Source organism: Palaemon carinicauda, chromosome 25, assembly GCF_036898095.1.
Source record: "Palaemon carinicauda isolate YSFRI2023 chromosome 25, ASM3689809v2, whole genome shotgun sequence".
Classification (NCBI taxonomy): Eukaryota; Metazoa; Arthropoda; class Malacostraca; order Decapoda; family Palaemonidae; genus Palaemon; species Palaemon carinicauda.
In genome coordinates, this window is record NC_090749.1 from 97,542,241 (window position 1) to 97,566,758 (window position 24,518).

A 24,518-nucleotide genomic window follows, 5' to 3' on the forward strand; every position below is an offset into this window, starting at 1 on the left:
AGTTTGTCCATTTCTTCAAAATTACATCATCCTCCAAAACTGTTCCAATTCCTCCATCCAGAGGTCGTGCTAAAAGAGGCTCTGTCGACATCAAGTAGAATTTAGCTTTGGATCAAAATACACAAATGCATTATACAATCGAGATAGATGCCATTTGAAATAAGGTTATTTCTACGGGACTTTAACTTCATATTTAATATACTAATAAACATCTATGGTTGTGATACCATAGAGGGACGAGATTTCAAAGTACTTCAGCACATGGGGAAAGGATAAAGGTCGGAGGATTTGAAAAATAGATGAAGTGTGGGAGGTTTCCTAAAGAAAGGATGATGAGGAAAGGTAAAAAGGAGGTGTCAGGGTGAGATGAACAGGGAATTATTCATTGGAGAAATAGAACGAGACAATGAAATGAAAATGAAAGACAAGACTCAGGTACAGGCTCGCATGTCCCGTAATCTTTTACTGATGAACAAGGATTATGGATATAATTGTCTAATAAAGTTATTATGAACATTTATCATGGGATATTAATTTTTCCTATTCTATCCTGCATAAGCATAAGCTTAATCCCAAATAGTCCACGACGTCCACTGTTTCATTCATACAACCTTTACTCTCTGGGTGCCAGGATGGTGATGGTAACTATCCTCTTTCCAAGATACCAGAATTTGTGAATGATGTCTGTAATTCCGGTAACTTTGACTTACTAAAGTTACCTTTTGAATGACTTTATGAATTAGTTTAAATCATCAGAACCAAGATTGATCTCTCCTAACTCTCAGGCCATGCCCTCGTGGCCTCCCTCCCTCCCTCTGAGATCTCATCCCATTTGATATTGACCCTTCTCCGCATCGCCTCTTTCCCGGCCCGTAAAGCAAATAGGAGGCATAAAGTGTAAACAAAAACACAACCGAGTAAACAAAGGTTCTATATCTTAAAAGAGGCGAATCAAAGAGAAATGTCAGAAAGGTTATTCTGAGGTTAGGCGTCGAGTTTCCTAAAATTGTTTTGGGTTTGAACATGCAAGAGTAGTAAACACTCTCTCTCTCTCTCTCTCTCTCTCTCTCTCTCTCTCTCTCTCTCTCTCTCTCTCTCTCTCTCTCCTCTCTCTCATTTTCCATTCATTACCCTCCACATTTCCTCTCATTTCGAAAGCTATTAAGAGGAGAAAGATTCACTTGTGTCTTTCATATGACTCTTTCCAAGATCTCTTTTGTCTTTCACATTCTCCTCATAATCCAATCGTTTTTCCCTCCCAGCTTCTGATTGGCACTTCGGTCAGCCCCTGTGTCTTTGGGGATTGGATCTAATCCTGAGATCATTCTTCCAATCGTTGATTAGACTTGACTTCCAAGATTAAGTTTCCATTCAGAAATTAACTTTTATTCACAGAATGAATCTTATTCGGGAGATTTTGGTTCCAATTCAGAGATCTATTTTCCATTTGGATCTTTAATCTTGATTAACTTGACTTTATTGTATCTTTGCTTCAATCGACACAGGAGGAGTCAAAATGTATATTATTTTGGCGAGTAAAAATTAAATAGTTTTTCTCTTTCTTTTCAGGTAAAGAAGAATTTAATAACTTCTGAAACTTTTAACAACTTATAAATGATAATCAATCAATGCTAATTCAATATCTGTCATGAAATATAAATATGATCTCCAAATGAAGAAATCCCAAAATCTTAATTAATCTATTTAAGTAAACATAAAAAAAAGAAAATACGAAGCGGTAAATAGAATTAGCCTTTCACGGGACATCCAACCCACCCATCCACCCCGCTACTCCCCTTTGTAGATTCTGAGAAAGAAGTCTAAGTTCGATCCTTTCAACACTATAGACAATGAAACACCAAAGGCTGTATCAAGGATGATATTGGATAAGATCTCATCAATTCTTCCTCAAAAAGTATTTGTTTAATTATGACAAAACAAAGGAAGGATTAAAATGAAGATTATATATCCCAATTATTGAGTCAAGCTGAATAATCTAATTTCCTGAAAGAACATCAAATCATTGAATGTGTAGACAGAGACTGGGCTGGTTCCTGTTGGTGTGAATTGGTAATTACGAGACTTGGGCCATGTCATGCGTTCAGTATTAATTACTATAGTTGTTTTAATCACTTTTTTTACCGATAAAATGCCAATTAGAGACAGAAATGTCACTGATATTTTCAAGTCATTATTCCCAAATCATCAAAGCAGGAAATGTGATGAGAGATCTCTTTAAAGATCAATGGTTTTATTCCTAACTAAAAGCTGCTTCATATTAGTGACATCTAAGTAACAAACAAACACACGAACTAACGAGAACCTAACTTGATAACCACTAATGGATATATGCTAATTAACATGAGAGAAACTATCATTCGAACCTTTGGATTCAAAGGAAATAAAGTATACAGACTTACAAAACTCTTACATTGAACCTCTCCATTATCAGAGAAATTTACGTACTCCAAATACGTCTGGAATAAATTTAGGCGATTAATTTTATTAAAAAAAAAAGAAAAAAAAAAAGATCCCTGCGTTTGAGACAGTTGAGATTCCTAAAGGATTCCTCAGAAAGACTTCTTACCCAGAGTGTCCTATCCTCCGACGGAGAAAAGGAATTCACTCAAGGATCCAATTGGGAGTTTTATTAAATAATGTTTTGGAAGATGAAATAAATTCCAATTTACTTCTTTTAAGACTCATATTGTCTTTGTTAAGACGGAAAATTTTAAAGTTTATTTTATTGAAAAGAGCAATAATCCCCAAAGAATATCTTTCAGTTATAATTTCATAAACTGACTTCAATAGAATCAACTTGTTTATGTTACATTTCAATCGTCTTTACCATTTAATCTTGAATTGTTGACCAGGGTGTGTAAGATATGTGTAGACGAGGGAAAGGTTCCAAATAAACGGGTTAGTGGAATAACTGTTTCCTTGTAAGCAGATGATGTGATGAAGTATAGTGTAAAACTTACCTATGGTTCTTCATCACATCCAGAACGAGAGAAAATTTAGTGGGAAGAGAAATTAATAAATACATTTTCGAAATACGTCCTTTTCAACTTGGCAAAAGTCTAAAAGGAAAAATAGTTTTCCGTCAGTGAGGAAAATGCACTTGGTGGGAGTGAAATATTTAGTCTGTTTACATAATGTTATGGAAAGCAAAATAGAAACACATTTTCCCGTAAGGGAAAGAAGAAGATGAAGACGGATTGCTCCTTTTAAAACGTCTCTCGACATTTTCTCATCATCTTCTTCTTCTTCCTCAGATGTTATTGAGGAGTCCTTCTTCAGAGGAAGGAAGGTGACGACGCCCTTTTAGCACGGAACCAGAAGCAGCAGGAAACTCTCATGTCGAAATATCATTGATTTCCTTTTTGCTTTTTTTAAGAAGAAGAAGAAGAAGAAGAAGAAGAACAGGGCAGAGCTTTCTATCAGAATAAAATTTATTACTAAAGAACATTTCTCTTGCCAAAAGACGTATTGAGAAATGAATTCTTTTTATTTGAGCGAATATTTCCTTTCGACAAATACAGACCTTTTGTTTACAAAGACAGAGTGTAAACCGCTTTCTTTGTTTTTAACAAAAACAACATTCGCTTCAGTGTATTATCATAACAAAGTATTATTACTGAAAACAAAGACACAATACCAATGAGTTTTCTTATTAAAATTGCGTAGTCTTTTAAGATAATAATTATCCTAATATGTATTTCTAATAAGGAACATTAAATTGAAGTTTTTGAAATTTTCTTTTAAACTTCGGAAAATTCTAAAAACTTATAAAAGATAATCAATCAAAGTCAGTCAAATATTTATCATTCAACGTTAATACGATTTTAAAATGAAATCAGCCAAACATCTTTCCCTCCACACCCATTCCCTTGGGGAATTCCGAAAGAGAATCCCAAGTTCGATCCCTTAAGCACCTCAGGCTCTGATCTTTGGCCTCGAAATACCAAAAGGTTTTATTAATGATTCTGGAGACGATTTCATCAATACGGAATTCAGTCCCTTTATATATATATATATATATATATATATATATATATATATATATATATATTATATATATATATATATATAGATATAGATATACATATATAGATCTATATATATATATGTATATATATATATATATATATATATATATGTATATATATGTATATATATATATATATATATATATATATATATAAAGGGACTGGATTCCCTTTGGGTTGATATAGCAACTTGAGTTGAGAAGTGACGAGAGAGAGAGAGAGAGAGAGAGAGAGAGAGAGAGAGAGAGAGAGAGATCTTAATGCTCCTTCCTGAGCATAATTAACCTGTTGCTTTCTCTTCACGAAGATCTGTATTAATTAGGAGGAGAGCCGTCCTAAAGGCATAATGAATATGGCTCGGGTTTATCTCCCAAGAATTCCCAATGATGCTTCAACTACAGAAACATCTCCCTCCCTTTCCCCTCTACCTCACTCCCTCTCACCACTTCACAGTTTGTCCATTTCTTCAAAATTCCTTTATCATCCAAAACTATTCCAATATCTCTATTCAGAGGTCGTGCTAAAAGAGGCTCTGTCGACATCAAGTAGAGTTTAGCTCTGGATCAAAATACACAAATGAATTATACAATTGAAATAGATGTAATTTGGAATAAGGTTATTTCTATGGGACTTTAACTTCATATTTAATGTACTAATAAACATCTATGGTTGTGATACCATAGACTCAGGGACGAGATTTCAAAGTATTTCAGCATATGGGGGAAAGGATAAAGGTCAGCGGATTTGAAGAATAGATGAAGTGTGGGAGGTTTCCTAAAGAAGATAAGATGATGAGGAAAGGTAAAAAGGAGGGTGTCAGGGTGATATGGGCTGGAAATTATTCATAGGAGAAATAAAACGAAACGTTGAAATGGAAATGGAAGACTCAACGCTCAGGTAGAGGTTCGTCAGGATAGTATACTTTGCTCACCAACAGGATTATTGATAGGAGTGATTAATAGAGCATTTATTAACATTTGTCAAGGGATATCAATTGTCCCTAACTTTATACAGGACTCAGGCTTCTGGAAGAGAAGTCAGGGTTCGATAGTTTCACTATGGTATCAAAATACCAAAGGCTTTATTAATGTTGATACTGGAGACGATCTTCTCAATAGTTGTTGTTCAAAAAGGATTTGTTTAATTTTGACAAATAAAGGAACGGTGTTAATGGTAATTACAACTCTTTAGCTTTTTCATGCCTTCAGTATTAACTATCATGATTGTTTTAATTACTTTTGATCAATTTATCAGGTATAGAAATGCCAGACATTTTCATTTCATTATTTCCAAACCATCAAAGCATGAAAATGCGATGAGTGATTCCTATAGAGTTTAATCGTTTTTTATTCTATTGTTATCTAAAATCTGCTACGCACGACTTCCTATTGGTAACAAAATAAGTAACAGACAAACATACGAACTAACGAGAACATCACTTGACAACCAATGATTGAAATATGATAATTACATAAGAAACTTAGAGTCCAAAGACACATAGAAACTTATCAACTAGTTCTTTGATTGATTCTCTTCATTCGTGGTCAAAATTTACATAACAAAGTTATGTCTTACTGATATTAATTCTGGTGATTAACTTTATAGAAAAATAAAATCAGAGAATGAAATGACAGGAAAGCGATTAAAATTTAATCATAAAAGGGAATGAATGGCTGACTGGTATGTGTAAGGTAGGACCAGATGAAGGAAAGGTTCCAAAGGAATGGGTTGGCAAAATAACTGCTACTTTGCAAGCAGGTGAAAACGATAAAAGTCGACTGAAGGAATCAGAATTGAATGACTTAGTACATGAGGTGGGGTGAATGGTGAGGTTCTGTGTGACCTCTGTTGGCCTCTTGATTTCCTTGGTCTGTTTTTGTAACTTGGTTAAGGTTCTTCACAATACTTGATCATCATAGCCTGGGGGGGGGGGGGGGGAGACTGCTGGGAAGAAAGACAGTGAATCTTCACTGACGATTTTACAATTTTTACCGGAAATTTTAGATTCTCCCCAAATAGATTCTAAAGTTTGTTTCGAAATGACGTTTATCCAAAACTAGAAAAATAAGAAAAGAGTGAAATTACACCAAAAAAGTTCAGAGGCGTAACTAACTTACGATAAAGTCTAGCTTCTACTAATTAGGAAAATTTCTTGAAAAAAAAAAAAAAAACTTCTTCTATTCTAGTAGTATAGGACTTTTGTATACTCTCTATTTGTGCAATATCCTTTTGGTAGTGTGGGTACCATATCACATTGCAGTACTCGAGTGTTTTACGTACATAAGTTTTGTAAAGCATAATCATGTGTTCAGCTTTTCTTGTTTTAGAGTGTCTGAATAACATTCCCATTTTTGCTTTACATTTAGCCAACAGTGTTGCTATTTGGTCGTTGCATAACATATTCCTATTTAACATTACACCAAGGTCTTTAATTGCTTCCTTGTTTGTGATTGTCTCGTTATTAGGTCCCTTGTATGCATATACCATTCCTTCTCTGTTTCCATAATTCATTAATTCGAATTTATCGGAGTTAAATACCATACTATTTATCTCCGCCCATTCATATATTTTGTTTAGATCTCTTTGTAGTGAGTTCCTATCTTCATCACAAGTAATTTCTCTACTTATTCTTGTGTCATCGGCGAAACTTCTCACTACAGAGTTTACAACATCACAGTCTATGTCTGATATCATGATAACAAACAGCAGTGCAGCTAATTCCGTACCTTGTGGCACACCAGATATTACCTGAGCTTTATCCGATTTCTTGTCATTTGCAACCACTATCTGTTTTCTGTTTTGCAGGAATTCTTTTACCCATTTTCCTATCTTTCCCACAATATTATGCTTTCTCATTTTTTTTCTCTAATATATTATGGTCTACCTTGTCAAAGGCTTTTGCAAAATCTAGATAGATCACATCTGTGTCTTTTTCATTTATCATATTTTTGTATATGTTTTCATAGTGTGCTATCAGTTGGGTTTGTGTACTTTTTCCGGGCACAAAACCGTGTTGACCTATATTAAACAAATTATTTTTAACCAAATGATCCATTATTTTCTTTTTTATTACTCTCTCATACACTTTCATAATATGTGATATTAGACTAACAGGTCTATAATTGCTTGCCTCTACTCTTGATCCACTTTTGAAGATGGGGGTTATATAACCTAATTTATGTTTAACATATATCTCGCTCATATCTACACTTTGTCTTAGCAGTATTGCAAGCGGCTTCGCGATAGTGTTTGCAGTTTTTTTTTAACAAAATCGCTGGAACTCCATCTGGTCCGGATGCTGATCCATTTTTAATTTCGTTTATAGCCTTGACAATATCTGCTTCATTAATATCTATATACGTTAGATATTCAACATTTTCTTCTCTCATTTGTTTCATTATTCTCATTCGCAATTCTTGGCGTGAACTCACTCTTATATTTTTCTGCTAATATATTGCATATTTCCTTTTTTTTCATTCGTTAGCCGTCCTTCAATTCTTAGAGGGCCTATTTCTAATCTCATTTTATTCATCTTTTTTGCATAGGAGTAAAGTACTTTGGGTTTTTTTTTTATATTTTGAAGTGTCCTTTCTTCTAAGTCCCTTTTTTCATTTTCTTTTGACTGTATAATCTTTTGTTCTGCATTTTCTATCTTACATTTTATTTCAATCATTTTCCACACATTTTTTTCTTTTGTAAGATTTTTCTTCCACTTTCTAATTTTCTGAAATAAGATCCTTCTTTCTCTTGGTATGCATGTCTTTTGTTTATTGTTTTTCTTCGGTACATATTTTTCAACAATTTTCTCCAGTATTTTGTACAGTGTGTCCGTATTTACCTGTATATTATCATTTACAAACACATTTTTCCATTCTTTATTCAGTTCTTCATTTATTTCTGACCATTTTATATTCTTACTATAAAAATTATATTTTCCATATCCTTCCCAATGTTTTGTTCCTTGATTAATTCTGTGATTACTTGCTTTGGAATGGACTATTAATTCTATGACATTATGGTCTGAAATTCCCGTGTTATACACTATTATTTCTTTAACATAATTCACCTCATTCACAAATACTAGATCTAGGACATTTCCTTTCTTGAGAGAGAGAGAGAGAGAGAGAGAGAGAGAGAGAGAGAGAGAGAGAGAGAGAGAGAGAGAGAGAGAGAGAGAGAGAGAGAGAGCCCATGTAGGCACTTAACATTTCAAAGATGTCTACTTGATTGCCTGTAGTGACAAGCCATTAGCAACACTTTCTAATAATGTCATTTCTATGTTGAGAATGAAAAAGTTCATTATCCATTTTTTCTCTTTTGAGGATCTTAATATTTTATGCATAATTAGGGGAATGTTTGTTAATGTTAATTATCTTAAATTTATTTGTACCTTGTTTCTGTGTTTTTTATGTTATTTCCTGGATACAAATTGTTTGTTTAGTTGAAAAAATAAATCCCTGAATATGGCTATAAAATAAGATAAGTATAAAAGAGTTATAATATTAAGATATAAAAACAATAAGGATTGAGACTTGGGAACTTAACAAAAGAATATTAAATGAAAAAGAAGAAGAAGAAGAAGAAGAAGAAGAAGAAGAAGAAGAAGAAGAAGAAGAAGAAGAAGAAGAAGAAGAAGAAGAAGAAGAAGAAATAATCTCATCTGCCAAAAATATATTTGCATCCAGGTGGTGTGGACCGGCAGGATATTGAGAGAGAGAGAGAGAGAGAGAGAGAGAGAGAGAGAGAGAGAGAGAGAGAGAGAGAGAGAGAGAGAGATTGCTCTGAAAATGGTCATGACTTGAATTATTAATTATTCATTCTGGACGAGATGAACTGAGAAAATTATAATGAAAAAAAAGGTCTTAGGATTTCCAGCATTTCAGATTTTCAACATAAGAAACGAGGTATAAAAAAAGAAGAAGAAGAAGAAGAAGAAGAAGAAGAAGAAGAAGTAGAAGAAATAAGAGAGAAGAGAAAACGTAGTTGATCTTTCGTTCTCAGCTGCCAGAGAGAGAGAGAGAGAGAGAGAGAGAGAGAGGAGAGAGAGAGAGAGAGAGAGAGAGAGAGAGAGAGGAAGAAGAAATATTGCTATGCAAATGGCTGACTGTAATTATCAATTAGGACTCCACCTTTTCAACTTAATGAAGAGAAAGGAGAAATTAACCAAGTATTTTTCTCAAGTGGTTTTGAAAGTTTAGAGTTTCAATTCTAGTGAAGAATATCAACATCCAATCTTGGGAAACTTAAAAGAAAACTCGATTCCAGGAAATATGTCTTGATAGAAATTACCATAAAAGACCATGTATGTTCCAGTTATAAGTACCTTGGTTTTAATTCTTTCTATAAATTAAAGACATCCTTCATAACTTGAAAATGGCAAAGAAACCAAAGTTTCCATAACATATAAATCATCTTAATTCCTTAATAAAAATATGAACAAGTAAATCCTTCCAGTCCTCTTAAAATCCAAAAAGGATTTCTAATAGATTGAACCATTAACGCAAAAATGGTTCATCCAAATTGATGTCCAATAAGACTGTAAGGATTCTCTGGAAGATATTGTGAACTTAAAATATTTATGAATGCGTCAAAAAATTCCACTTAGACCTGAGTTAATTAAAAGACACGAAATGAAAAATCAAATAATCTTTGAACGGAACACTTGAAGACTCATTCCAAAGGGTAGACTTCTTAAGATGTGGAAAAGGGGTTAGGGATATGTAAGTTTAGGTAACCAGGGGTTTTGGTGGGTTGAAAGTACTCTGAAAGACTTCAGAACTAATTTCGTGATACTGAGGAAGACTCAAGAACTCTTTCGAGTCTCCAAATATCTTTCCAGGTATTGATTACGACTCCAGTACTCCGACGTTCCTCAAAATCCCTTTCTCTGATACCCACTAAGACTCCAGTACCCCAATGCCCCTTAAAACCATCCCACAAGTATTTACTACAACTAAATGACTAAAACATCCGTCTAAATCCCTTTCCAGGTACTTGCTTCGATTCCAGTAACCTGGCGATCATTAAAACCATTTTCCAGGATTCAACCATGAATCCAGTACCATTAAGACTCAAAATATTTCCAAGCACTATTTATGATTCTAGATCTAGGTACGCCTCCACAAGACTTTTGGTTTCTCAAAGGAAATTAAAGCCGGATTAATAACCTTCACTTCGCTCCGGAAAATAAAATATAGAAGGTTTTCATTCATTTACTTTAGTTATATATATTTTTTTATATATTTTGCTTCCTCTTCTGATAAAGAGTAAATGGACTTTTTTATTTCATTAATAAAACGTCTGAAAGTGACCAGTAAGTATTTTATTGTCACTATTTACGATTAGAGTGCTGAAACATCTTTTATTATTGAAGATCCATTTTTTTCTGAAGAAATAAAACTAGTAAAAAAACAAAATGCTTAGAAAAATCAAAATTATTTTCTAAAACAAGAAAATAAGAAAAGTAGCAAGGCTGTATTTCTACCAAAAATCAGCCAAAGACAGACATCATCAGATGACCTGAATTCCACCAAACAATAACAATGAAGTTATTCATGAATCGACCACCCACTGAAATGGTGATTCTTCATTCGAAATATCTCATCAAATTAACCTATTTAAAATCAGAGATTTTCACTTTCTGCTTGACTGGAAGTGATTGAAATAGAATTGGAATGGAATTTTTGAAGTGGGAATATGGAGGGACTGAATATAAAGGAATATCTCATCAAGAATGTATTAAGGTTACCGAGTTTCTCTTAACATATCTTGTGTCGTAAAATCCGGGGATGAGAGGAGGAAAGGGAGGAGAAGTAGGAGGAGGGAGGTGAGAGGGGAAATGGGTATGTGAAAACCAGAAGAATAATAAAGGAAAAGAGGAGTGCAAGAATATCTCTGATAAAGATGGACGCCCTACCTTACGACCAAGAAACTAATTAGTTTTCAAAAATCCTGGTTGCTGTTATATTCAATATAAACTAAATAACCTTGAGAGATATATGGAAAGATTTATTCTTTCACGAAAGTCAATTCGAGACAAATGGATATATATTTCTAAATATATGAATACGTTTTCGGTGTATCAAGTGTTCTGCATGCAAGGTGATAGTGAGGAGAACTTTCAGAGACTTGTGGAAAAAACTTTTTCATTGGCCTCTTTTCCATAAAACTATTTTAAGACAATTGTTATACATAATCAAAGAACATACAAGCCTTAAAAGCAAATTGAATAATTTGTACTTGAATGAAAGTCTTAAATATGTTGTAACTTCCCCAGAGACAATAACATGCAAGGTTTCTTCCTTGCATCCCTCACCTATCCTTCCCCCTTTCCAAAAGCATTAAGGACGAAGGCCTCAATAATAGATGTCATTTTCAGGGATGAAATGGAGGAATCTCGACCATCTGAATAATTGACTCCTTCATTAAGTGGGTTTAGTCTTGTCAGGACTATTTCGCACTTGCTTTCATAACGAGGGAAAAGACCCCCAATGCCGGAGACGGGTTCTCGTTTTTGACGTGTAATTAGTACCTGAAGGGGAGGGTCTGGAATACTGTAACAATTAATAAAGGATATTGATTATATTAGTTTACTTTTGGTCAGGTAAGAATCCACGAAGACATTGTACCTTTTAGTTCCTAAGGGACATCATAGTCATAGATGCACATGTTGGATATCCTGGGGGAGAGAGAGAGAGAGAGAGAGAGAGAGAGAGAGAGAGAGAGAGAGAGAGAGAGAGAGAGAGAGAGAGAGAGAGAGAGAGAGAGGCATTGTTTTTAGAAAAAATCTTTTCTCCTTCACAGGTGGAAAACATTATGAGTGGAAGAAATGTGAAACGTTGGGCAGATGGTGACATTAGTCGTGCAATAACATTGAAAAACTTCAGTCCTAAAGGTTATCGGTACTTACGTGATCAGTGCAAGATTCCTCTTCCCTCAGAAAGTACCCTAAGGTGTTGGGCATCAAAAATCATTGTTGAACCGGGGATCTTGCACACAGTTTTTGAAATACTAAATGAAAAGGGCAAGGAAATGAAAGAATATGGTCGTTTATGTGTAATTTCATTTGATGAGTGTAGTGTTTCTCAAATATGGTGTTATGACCAAGGATCAAAGACACTTTATGATCCTAAATCTCGTGTACAGTGCATTATGATCAGAGGAATAACAGAATCTTGGAAACAACTAATATATTATAATTTTGATACCAAGGTTACCAAGGAACTGTTATTTGATGTAATTACAAAAGTGGAGTCTGTCGGTTTTCCTGTTGTGGCTATGGTGTGTGACATGGGTCCTACTAATATCAGTTTATGGAACAGTCTCAATATAGGAACAGAAAATCCTTCATTTGAGAACCCCTCTGTACCAGAAAGAGAAATTCATGTCTTCGCCGATGCTCCTCATTTAATCAAGTTAGTGAGAAACAATTTTCTTGATTCAGGTTTTGAATTACAAAATAGAAATTTTGTTCTAAGTGGATGTGTTAGGGAAATTGTCAACCGAAGTAAAAGTGATTTGAAACCTGGATTAGTGCAGTAGAGCGACAGGATGACAAATCAACGGAATCAAGTGCTGAGGCTTTTGAAAAATTAAAGGTAATGGAAAAAATGTTTAAAACATATAATGGAGAAAATACACCGAGACCAGGCAATGGAGTATTATACGACTTGGCACGCCATATTGAAAATTGTGTATCCTTGCCTTTTAAAATAATAATGTTTTTTGTTAGATGTCGGATGTTTTTTAGGATGAGAGTTCATAATGCCCAAATTATATCGAGTAGGCAAAAAAAGAAAAAGATTCATAATTTAACTAAATGATGCCATAGATTTATTTTTTTTTTACTTTTACTAAATATTTCTCATTTCTATTATGAAGCCAGATACTATTATGTGTTATCTATGTACATTTATGTTAGTTAATCAAATAATGTATTGTAAAATTGTAAATAAGTCTTTGTAAATAAATACCAGGTCAAATTTTAATTGGATATTTTTCAAGTCCTATCAAGCATATTAATTTATGGTTTCTATTATATATTAGATATCCAAAATTACCAATCCACGATTTTGCATGTGCATTACAGTGACCTATATGAATTCAAAAGAACACCAAAGGTATACAAGATAACAAGAGTGAAAAGGACATCACACACACTTACAGACAGGCCTAATCCCTTCGACCCAAGGTACTTAAGTTCAGTTGTTCCCTTGACCGCTCCCACCCTGACCTCCAGGAGCGTCACGGAAATACCCCACAACTACCCCCTCGACTAAAGTAACTGTACCTCTCTCCCTTATTCTATATACCTTGGATCCAACTAAACACACAACGGAGTTTCTTCAGTTCCGCCAATTCCTGTCCATTCTGTTGTTCCTACTTGCTATTATTATAAATTATAATAATAATAATAATAATAATAATAATAATAATAATAATAATAATAATAATAATAATAATAATAATAAAGTGATTCTTCTGAAAAACATTAATTTCTTATTATAAATTCCCAAAAGAAAACGTCCAAACGAAGTGAAAATTTACCAAAAGAAAAGTTGGCTATTTTACAAAGTTTCTCAGAGAATTCTCTACCTCAGCGAACTTAAATGTTATTAGGTCATTATGAAAATAAGAGGGTAACAATCTCTCCATAAATAAGCCCCCCATCCCCCCTCTCAGCCCCCAATCCCCCAGTTCCTCATCTAATTTCAGTAGACAAGTTCCCGCCTTCGCTGAAGACTATTTCTTCCCGCAAAAAAAATGTTCCTCAACGCTGGATTCGTTTTGTAAACAAAGGCGGAAGGTGGATGTTTGGGAGACTTAGGAATCGACATAAAAAGGTTCTCTGAAATTTGTTAACCCAATATAAGATTACAAGAGAGAGAGAGAGAGAGAGAGAGAGAGATTGAGAGAGAGAGAGAGGCGGGGTAGCCGGAACATATATATGCATGTGAACAATTTGGAATACCAGAATAATAAAGAGCTCATAATGAGACTCGTTTTGGTCCAAAAATTGCAAAGGTTTGCTGCCGAAGGTGAAGAAAGAAATGGAATATGAGGCTTTTCTCTTTTTTGCCTATGCATTACATGCATGAAAGTTTTGGAAGGCACGTCAGAGAGAGAGAGAGAGAGAGAGAGAGAGAGAGAGAGAGAGAGAGAGAGAGAGAGAGAGAGAGAGAGAGTCATAATCTTATCTTCTCAAGCAAAAGGGCCAAACTCTTTCCTCTGTAACTGAAGGTGTAAAATTTTGACCATTGTGAGACAGCTGTTGTGATCAATGAATCTCTAGCTGATGGGATTAAAGTTTTGCCAAGTAATGGGTTTGGAGACTTGTCATCTGTTAGGTTTGGAGGTTTGCCAGCTGATGGGATTACAAGTTTGTCAGCTGATATGATAAGAGGTTTGCCATCTGATGGGATTAGGTATCTGATTTGAGGTTTACCAGCAAATGGGTTCGGAGGTTCCTCAGCTGATGTGAGTGGTTTGCTAGCTTTGGGTATAAAGGTTTGCCATCTGATAGGCTTGCAAGCTTAGAGGCTAATGGCATTAGAGATTTTCCAGCTGATGCGATGAAGAAGACAAACATTCAATTAAGGAGAATTATGGCTATGGAGAAGAAGGTCTCTATAATAAAAGGAAATAAAAAAAACTGGTAGACAGAAAGTGAAAATAGGCTTCAATCTGCACATGAATCTATATATAAAAACTAAACTCTTAATCTTGACCTTTAAAAAAAGGCTCCAAATGTTTGTTCTATTGGAAATTGATTGGAGATCATTCATTTAATTTATCATTCAGGAAATATTTGTTTAGTTGTGTGTGATAAAAAAAGAACGAAAACTGCATTTAAGATTTATTGAGTGATGCAGAATATTCTAATTTCCTGAAAGAACTTCAAATCATTAAATGCGAAGAGAATGAGCTGGTTCCTGCTGATGTGAATTGGTAATTACGAGACTTGAGCTTTTTCCTGCGTCTAGTATTAATTACTATAATTGTTTTAATTACTTTTTTACCAATATATTTCCCAATTAAAGACATAAACATGTCAGTAAGATTTCCATTTCATTATTTTCAGACCAACAAAGCATTAAAATGGGATGAGTGATCACTATAAAGTTTAATTGTTTTTCTATGCAAAATCTGCTTCATACAGTTCCTATTAATCATTAAGAGAGAAACTAACATTGAACCTTATGGATCCCCAGACATATAGAAATTTATCAAGAAAATCTTTAATATGATCTCTCCATTCTTGATGGAAATTAACATAATCTTACTGATATCAATTTTGGAGAGGAAATTTATACGAAAACTAAAATCAAAGAAAGAAAAGAGACAGAGAAGAGACAGACAGTCAATCGGTCTCTGGTTGTGGTGGCGTCCTTGCCTGGTGATTGCCAGACTGGGATTCAAGTCCCGCTCAAACTCGTTAGTTTCTTTGGTCGCTGAAACCTCATCATCTTTGGGAGCTAAGGATGGGGGTTTTGGGGGAGCTTATTGGTCTATCTGCTGAGGCACCCGCCGCCATTGTTTGGCCCACCTTGGTCCTAGCTTGGGTGGAGAGGGGGCTTGGGTGCTGATCATATGTAATATTGTCAGTGTCTAGGGCATTGTCCTACTTGATAGGGCAATGACACTGTCCCTTGCCTCTGCCATTCATGAGTGACCTTTACACCGTCACATCCGCGCAATCTTCCCTAGGCATCTCAGAGAGATGAGATCTCCAAAGGATTCCTCAGAGAGATTCTGTCCTTAGACGGGCAAAGGGAATTCACTTAATAATGTTTTGGAAGATTAAACAAATTCTATTTTTTTTCTTTCAAGACTCAGATATTGTCTTTGTTAAGACAAGAAGTTGAAGATTCGTTTCTTCTTCCAAGAAAGCTTTTTGGTTCCTAGAACTGTCTGGAATTTGCGCACCAAAAACAAAAACTTTTTACATGCTGTCTTCATCTCTTCAGTGGAGAAGAAAGAAGAAGAAAACAAAGAATAATAAGATGATGAACAGCATCCAGGTATAGGATAGATATCCCCTTCAGAGGGAAACGATCCTTTTGGGAACTTCAAAGAAAACCAAATTCATTGATCCAAAGTTTTAAAACTGTCTGCCAGAGTGGATCTCTCTCCTGCAGGATATTGGCGTCTTTTGGAGTCATCATCATCTCCTCCTACGCAGTGCCTATCTAACTAAGGCAAGTGACCCTACAGTCCATACAAATTCTAGTAAGATCAACCGCCAGGCATCAGGTGTAGAAGCCAAAGAGACCGTTTGTCCATCGCCTTAAACCCATCCGTCACCCTGCTGCCAGTGACTTCATTGAGATTTAGGGGGCCATTTCCTCCACACCCAAAGCTCTCATTACTCCAACAAGTTGCTCATCTGTTTATAAGAGTATATCCGTTGGCAAACATGGATTGCTAAGATATACTGCCTGGAGTACGAAGGGGAAATGAAAATTTGGACAACTATGACTTAGTTTTAATGTCTGTGAAAGAACACTTCAATGGTTGGCTGTTTGGTGTCATAATCTATGAATATTAATAGTTTGAACATTTTGAAACAAATTCCAGCGAGCAAATGTAAACGAGTGTAGTGACTGTTGGGGTGTTCTTCCTTTTTGTCAATAGCATTATCTGCTCGACATTATTTGATGATCGTGAACGTGAAGGACAAATCTGAAGTAATTTGCATAAACAGTAACTGTATCTTGCACTTATTTGTTGCTCTTATATTCACCTTCTCAGAGAGGACAGAAGCTAGTGTTAAGATCCCCTTTAAATTCAGTCACAGAACTATTTTCTATCCATTTGAAAATCATAAGATTAGTCATTTTATTCCATCCTTGGTATTTACACCTTCTGAAAGAGTAAAGAAACTAGATTCATGATCCCCTTATAATTCAACCATAGAACTATTTTCTGTCGTCTTGAAAACCTTATGATTAATTGTTTTGAATCATTGTCGTTTTTATGCCTCTTTTCTGGTTTCTTGTTTTCACAATCTTTTTGTTGATTGGGATTGTTCACTGCGTCACTTGGCAACAAATGCTGCGAATGGATCAGTGGGACGAGAGAATGCTAATCACACTCGGTGATCAGAAGGTGTTAAGTGTTAGTAAATCGCAAAGGAAAGAAATTTCTCGGACATGGAAACTGAGAACCTTAAAATCTATTAATTATTTGTTAAATCTTAATTTTTTTTTTTTCAAAATGAACGTCATGGTGGATAGTCATTAATTGACCACTTTTTATGGAGCACAAAAGACTGAGTTGTCCAATTTTGAAACTGGAGATATCATTCTGTAATGTTTGCACGCAAGAAATTATATAGAGTATTAATTTTTCTAACCAAGTAAACTAATAATCCTTTATTTGGGCAATAGGGTAAACCAATGAAGCGACAATTTAAAAATATCATTGAAGTTATTTCTATCAATTCATTCATATGACAAAATCATATCCAGTTATACAGTTTCTGGGAATTAGAATTGAATAACTCCCATTGGATATTGTCGGGTACTTTTGCTGCTTTATGAGGAGAATGTTTTCTTATTCTTAAGAGCAAAGGAGCTAAATCAACATAATTGTTCAATTTATTTAAAAATAATATCATTGATGAAAATATTGTGTTCCTATCTTCCACAACGCTCTAAGAATCGTGAATTTTCTATTTAAAGTAAAGATAATATGGCTTTTTATCATGATTATCTACGTAATATATCTTAAAGATTTTTCGATTTATCTTCTCATGTCGGCATCTTCCATAGAAGTTTAAATTGGACTTATGTCTGAGGCAGAGATGCGACAGAAAGAGAGACGAAGTATTGTCATGGATGGAAGATTCCACAAAACCTCACAGATGTTTCATTTCTGACCTCATTCTTTTTCTTTATTCAAGCTGTATTTAATTGTGTTCTCTAGAACAGTTTTGACAAAATAGAAGTCCTTATGCAAGCAATTTATCAACTAGGACTATAATTGGTAGGGGAAGAGGGCTGAAATTAGGACAGCTCCATAATGCAGTACCGTCACTGCACCTCATGCAGAGGACTGTAACATTATTAAGGAGTTCATGAATGGCTGAGGCAAGGGACAGTGACATTGCCCTATCAAGCAGGACAATGCCCTACAGACTGACCATATACTGTATATATAGGATCAGCACCCGAGCCCCCTCTCCACCCAAGCTAGGAATAAGGACAGCCAGGCAAGGGCTGCTGATAACTCAGCAGACAGACCTATAGGTTAACCCAAGCCCCCATCCTTAGGTCACAAGGATGGTGAGGTAGTAGCGACCCAAGGAACTAACGAGTTTGAGCGAGACTCGAAGACCAGTCTAGCGATCACCAGTCAGGGACGTTACCACATTGGCCACCACATCCATGAACCTTCAGCGCTTTCTCCTTCCCTTCATAAAAGAGAAAAGGCGTTGCAGTTCCTGAGGTCAGACAAAAATGTGGATGTAAACACAGAATTGTTTTGTTGTTCAAACAAAAATTAACGAAAAATAACTTTGTCGGAAAGAATTTCTTTTGTCCATTGACCTGTTTTCGGACCTCAAGTTCATCCTCTATAGAAATAAAGATAGAGATAGAGAGAGAGGAAGAGAGACAGCACTCCAAAACTGCATAGCTTGTTTACTGTATTCTTTTACCCGACTTATAAACTACACATTAAAACCTTGATTCGTCAATTACTCCCGAATCTAAATACCTACCATGAAGGATGACTTTAGCTCAATTACTGTCTGTATCCAGTAATTCTCAAAAGAAGATATTAAGAGCAATTGAGAAGACATTACAAGATCAATGCAACTGAGGCAGCCATTATATTTAATAATAATAATAATAATAATAATAATAATAATAATAATAATAATAATGAGACTTCGTTTATCATTTCGTCCGCGGCGGGAAAATCGTAATCCGTGGAAAGTGGAAATTCATGTTCCAACTCGAAATGATGATACCGGTGTAACATCTCCCTCATTACCTGTTGTGTATAAGCTAATGACTCCTTACTCTAAAGGCTTCGTTAACAATTGTCGTCTGTGTTCCCCGGGGCATTAATGGACGCGGCTCCAGACGCATCAAAACCGCGAGAGACCAAATGCGAATTACTTAGGAGGATTAGACGCGAGAGAAGGAAACGCTCATTTCGTTGGGTGGAACAGATTTAGTCTTAGAAGATTCACTTCTTCCTCTTTTGATATTCCCTAGAATGAAGTTATGTTTTCATTAACAGTTTTATCTGATTGTCTGTCTGATTTAACAGGCTTATGTGAACAGGCTTAGCGGAATTAAGTAATATCTAAAAAGGCATTCTGATGAAACTTAAAAATCAGATCATCAACTTTGAGTGGGATTTCCAATGATTTCAACCTTAACTTCTATGGCAAATCGTCACAATATTTCAATTTCAAACTTCATTTAAAATTATTTGGAAACAGATTAGTAATGGTAGAAAACTTGCGGAAGAAGCAAGTCAAATATTGAGAGGTTCAAGAAAGGCAGCAGGTTATATGCAAAACGTTTTGGAAGAGATTCACTGTGTTCATAAAAGCCAAAAGTGATAATGAATGGTTGATACAATGCACCTTTATGGGAGGGAAATTTGACTATGTAATGTGAATAAAACAAATAAAAATAAAAATATTGGGTTCAATAGTGAAATAGATAAGTTGAATAGCAATAAAGTTAATGCAGGTGAAACAAAGACCAAGGCATTGGGAGGTGGTTTAGTTAAGTGGAGAGAATGGGAGACCTCATATCCAGAAAAGTGGAGGTGACAGGCTCAGGATGTGTAGGAGTGTTCAACAAGCTGTCAGTGCAGCCTCTCGGTAGGTGAATGAGATAGCTGATGCTTTGAAAGTTTTCTGCACAGGTTTTCCTCTACAAGTTGTCATTCTAACTATGAATTGGCTACTGTTTAAAATATACACACACACACACACACACATATATATATATATATATATATATATATATATATATATATATATATATATATATATATATACACAGTGAGCCCTCGCTACTTCGCGGTTCGACCATCGCGGATTCACCATTTCGCGGGTTTTTTTCAAAACCCATATATATATACATATCGCGGATTTTCCGGATATTTCGAAAATACCGCGATATCTGAAGACCCCAAATACGATATTTCGTTACCTGTAATTCCATTAATACTGTAATTAGTAATATCTGCTCTTACTGATTGTTCATTGCATTACATATGACATATAATTCAGCACAGAAAGAAATAAAACACGAAAAGAGAATGTGATCATACGATAATTCAGTACTGTATACAGTACGTAGTAAAATTAAATCGAACATGAAACGCAAATCAGATGCAGTCATACCATATTAGAATGGTGTATGGCTGCTGATGGCTACTACTGTACTACAAATGTAATGCATGTGCATCTTTTCCATGAATCTTTTGTATGTATACGTACGTAGTACTGCATCCAATAATATTCTTTGTTGCAAAAATCACATCTCGAATAAGCGTACGAGAGAGAGAGAGAGAGAGAGAGAGAGAGAGAGAGACATATCCTACAAAAAACAAGCGTAAAATAGCGTACGTAAAACTGTATTATTATTATTGTTATTATTATTATTATTGTTGTTGTTGTTATTAAAATTATTATTGTTATTATTATTATTATTATCATTATTATTATTATTATTATTATTATTATTATTATTATCATTATTTATTATTATTATTATCATTATTATTATTACTGTACAGTATACATAGGGTACCTTGTACTTTGAATTGGTAACCTACGTAGCATATAAGACGGGTTGTGATTGGTTCAAGCGCTGATAGATGACGAATCAGAACCCAAGTTTTGTTATCTAGCCTGTGATTGGTGTTTTGCCCGCATCTCCAACCCGCAGCATCTACGTATTCGCGGTCACTTTGTCTCCCGCCGTATCGCTGTGTAGATGTTGTTAAGTTATTGTGGACTTTAATCTGTGCTGTGCGTGACTGTTTTAAGTTGAACTTTTTGTTGAACTTTCTGTTAAACCCTACTGTACAATGCCTCCCAAGCGTTCTGCTTCTACTAAGGCTGGTAGTGAGCCTAAATGCCACCGAAAGATGATGACGATTGCTGAGAAGGTGACGCTTCTCGATATGTTAAAAGACGGTAGAAGTTACGCGGCCGCAGCCCGCCATTTTGGAGTCAACGAATCCACCGTTCGCTATATCAAGAAGGACGAGGCGAACATTAGAAAGACGGCTACTATCACCTTTAGCAGATCAGCGAAGCGAGTCGTTACCACGCGTAATAAAACGATCGTACGCATGGAAGGTGCTTTAGCAGTGTGGATTGCCGACTGCCGGAAGAAGAACATAGCCTTGGATACGAACACCATCAGAACCAAGGCTTTGAGCTTGTACGAGAATTTTGGGGCAAAGGAACCTCAAGACGACGATGGCGACCATGCTAAAGAAGATGATGATGTAGATGAACCTCAACCAGGGACATCCACTGATTCCCAGCCTCAGAAACAACGTTTTTCCGCCAGCAAAGGATGGTTCGCGAAATTTCAGAAACGCTTCGCCCTGAAAAGCGTTTCCCTGCATGGGGAGGCTGGTTAGGCTGACACTGCCGCTGCTGAAACTTACATGAACCAGACGTTCAAGAATATTATCGCCGAAGGTGGATACAAGCCGGAACAAGTGTTTAATATGGATGAGACCGGCTTGTTTTGGAAGAGAATGCCGTCGCGAACTTTCCTGTTCAAAGAAGAAGCCAAAGCCTCTGGCTTAAAGCATTCAAGGATCGCGTTACCCTCGTGATGTGTGGCAATGCTGCTGGATTTTTGCTAAAGCCGGGGCTTATTTACAAGTCGAAAAATCCTCGCGCTTTGAAAAATAAGAATAAGAATCTCCTTCCCATGTACTGGATGCATAATCCAAAAGCATGGATTTCGAAGATGCTGACCTCCAACTGGTTCCGCCAGTGTTTCATCCCGCAAGTCAGCAAATATCTCGTAGAGAAGGGCTTGCCATTCAAGATCCTTCTCCTTATGGATAACGCTGGTGGACACGCAACTGATCTGTCGCATGAGGGCATTCAGGTTGAGTTCCTGCCACCCAACACCACTTCTTTAATTCAACTGATGGACCAGGGGGTTATCAGGGCGTTCAAGGCCCTCTACACGAAGAATACCTTGGCGGACCTCGTTGCGTGTGTGGATGCTGCCCAAGATGATGAGGATGAAGATTTTAACTTGAAGGCGTACTGGCGGCAGTACACCATAGCCACGTGCCTGCAGAACATTCAGAAGGCACTGCAAGAAATGAAACCTGCAACCGTGAATGCGAGCTGGAAGAAGTTGTGGCCGCAGATTGTTTACGACGACGAGGGATTTACTCCGTCTGAAATCCAACACTGCAATACGCAAATCTGTGCAGTTGGCTGCGATAATTGGAGGTGACGGGTTTGGCGACATGACGACTGAATACGTCGACGAGTTGTTGGACTGCCATTCCCAGCCGCTAACTGACGCAGACCTAGAAGACCTGACGAAATCGTCCAGTGAAGAAGAGAGCGAAACACAGGAAGAGACCCAAGAAAATGTCGAAGAAACGGGCTTAACATTAGAACGGCTTGCCAAGGCCTGCAACCATGCGAAGGAGTTGAAAGAAATGTTGCAAGAGTGGGACGAGGATATGGTTCGGTCTATGCAATTCTGCAACAAGATCGATGAAGACATGACTCCCTACAGGATGCTCTTGGAGCGAAAAAAGAAGCAGCGGCAGCAACTTCCGATCACAATGTTCTTCCAGCCTCGCAAAAAAGAGCCAGTTCCTCCTGCTAGTACGCCTTCGGAAGAAATTGAAGAAGTTTCCCAGGAAGAAGTTGAAGAGGTGTCCCAGGAAAAGACACCTCCGTCTGAAGAGACGTAAAATACTATCATTGGCTGCACAGTAGAAGACATCATCAGCTTCATCATCATCATTTCTACTGTGCAGCAAATTCATCGCCATCATCATTCAAGTTTTTCTTGAACTTCTTTCGTGGTGAGTACAGTAACAATCTTTATTTTTTACTTTAATATTGTAACATTTTAATATTTGTGCCTGTTTTAGTTTAGTACTGTATGCATTAAGTTAAAGGGAAGGTTTTAAAAGTCTGAAGAGTATACATGTTGTAACCTATCATATTTTTTTTGTTTAAAATTTACATTTACGTACGTAAAACAATCTCTCTCTCTCTCTCTCTCTCTCTCTCTCTCTCTCTCTCTCTCTCTCTCTCTCTCTCGTAAATTGTTTTCCTGCTTTGCTACGTACAGTATGTACTTTATGATTTTATATAGATACGGTAAATAATATTTGTAATAACATATTTTCTAAAAGCTTTTACTGTAAATATCATTATTTATCACTTTCATCATGCGCGTTAAATGCCTTCTTTGTTTACTGAGAGTGGTTGTTTACTGAGCGTACTTTATGACGCCGTCGTTTCAGGCGGCGTCATAAAGAAAAACATTTCATTTGGAAGTCCTAAGAAAAATTAAGTAAAACATTGGTAATAACAAAATCAACATACTGTATAATCAATATAATCGATGCAAAAACTAACCTATACACAGATGTGTACACTAAATGCGTTTGTTTCTTCATTATGATCAGAGAAACGTAAACAAAACATTGGTTGCCATTTTTTATCGTGCTTTTTGGCGTGTTTAGGAAACGCATGATATAAAATCGCCTTTAATATTTGTGCCTGTTTTAGTTTAGGGTACTGTAGTACATGCATTAAGTGTTCTGTACATTAAAGGGTAGTTTGTTAACAGTACTACGTACAAGGGAAGGTTTTAAAAGTCTGAATATACATGTTAAATAAATAGGTAAATATAGTGTCACTACTTCGCGGATTTTCACCTATCGCGGTTGGGTCTGGAACTTATCTACCGCGATAAACGAGGGTTCACTGTATATATATATATATATATATATATATATATATATATATATATATATATATATATATATATATATATATAGTGTGTGTGTGCGCATTTGTGTATATGTGTATGTGTGTGTGTGTATGCACAGGGTGATGTGATGCGTCTCGTGCAGTAGCACAGTTAGCGTCAAATGATTGCTTCCCATTGTTTTTCGCTTTCAGCTTCTGCTGCTGGCTAACTCTCGTAGTGAAAAGGGAAGCCGAGTGCGTAAGTCTTCCCCTGCCAGTACACAGCCTCTCCATCACCTAGACCACTGTTGTGCCTCCTAGTGGCCACACACGGTAACTAGGTGTCTTGCGACCCTAGGCTAAACCAACAGGGGATCTCGGAGCAGCAGTAGGCCCCAGAGGTATGGCATGCAGGACCACCGGCAAGTGGATGCACCCTGATGCCTACCAACCACTGCACCCACTGCCTTGTGGACAGCCCTTGGGTGGGCTAAGGCTACGGGAGTAAACCCCAAACG

General features: G+C 36.2%; 1 protein-coding gene across 1 annotated transcript in view; it reads left to right on the top strand.

Moving 5' to 3' along the window:
- LOC137619160 (uncharacterized) overlaps positions 1 to 9,036 on the top strand; it is a 23,241-nt gene extending 14,205 nt beyond the window's left edge. Inside the window, exons 2-3 of the mRNA XM_068349345.1 lie at positions 8,573 to 8,734; positions 8,925 to 9,036. Coding sequence (XP_068205446.1) covers positions 8,573 to 8,734; positions 8,925 to 9,036 — 274 coding nt within the window. The remainder of the gene's footprint in view (positions 1 to 8,572; positions 8,735 to 8,924) is intronic.
- Positions 9,037 to 24,518: the final 15,482 nt, after the last annotated feature.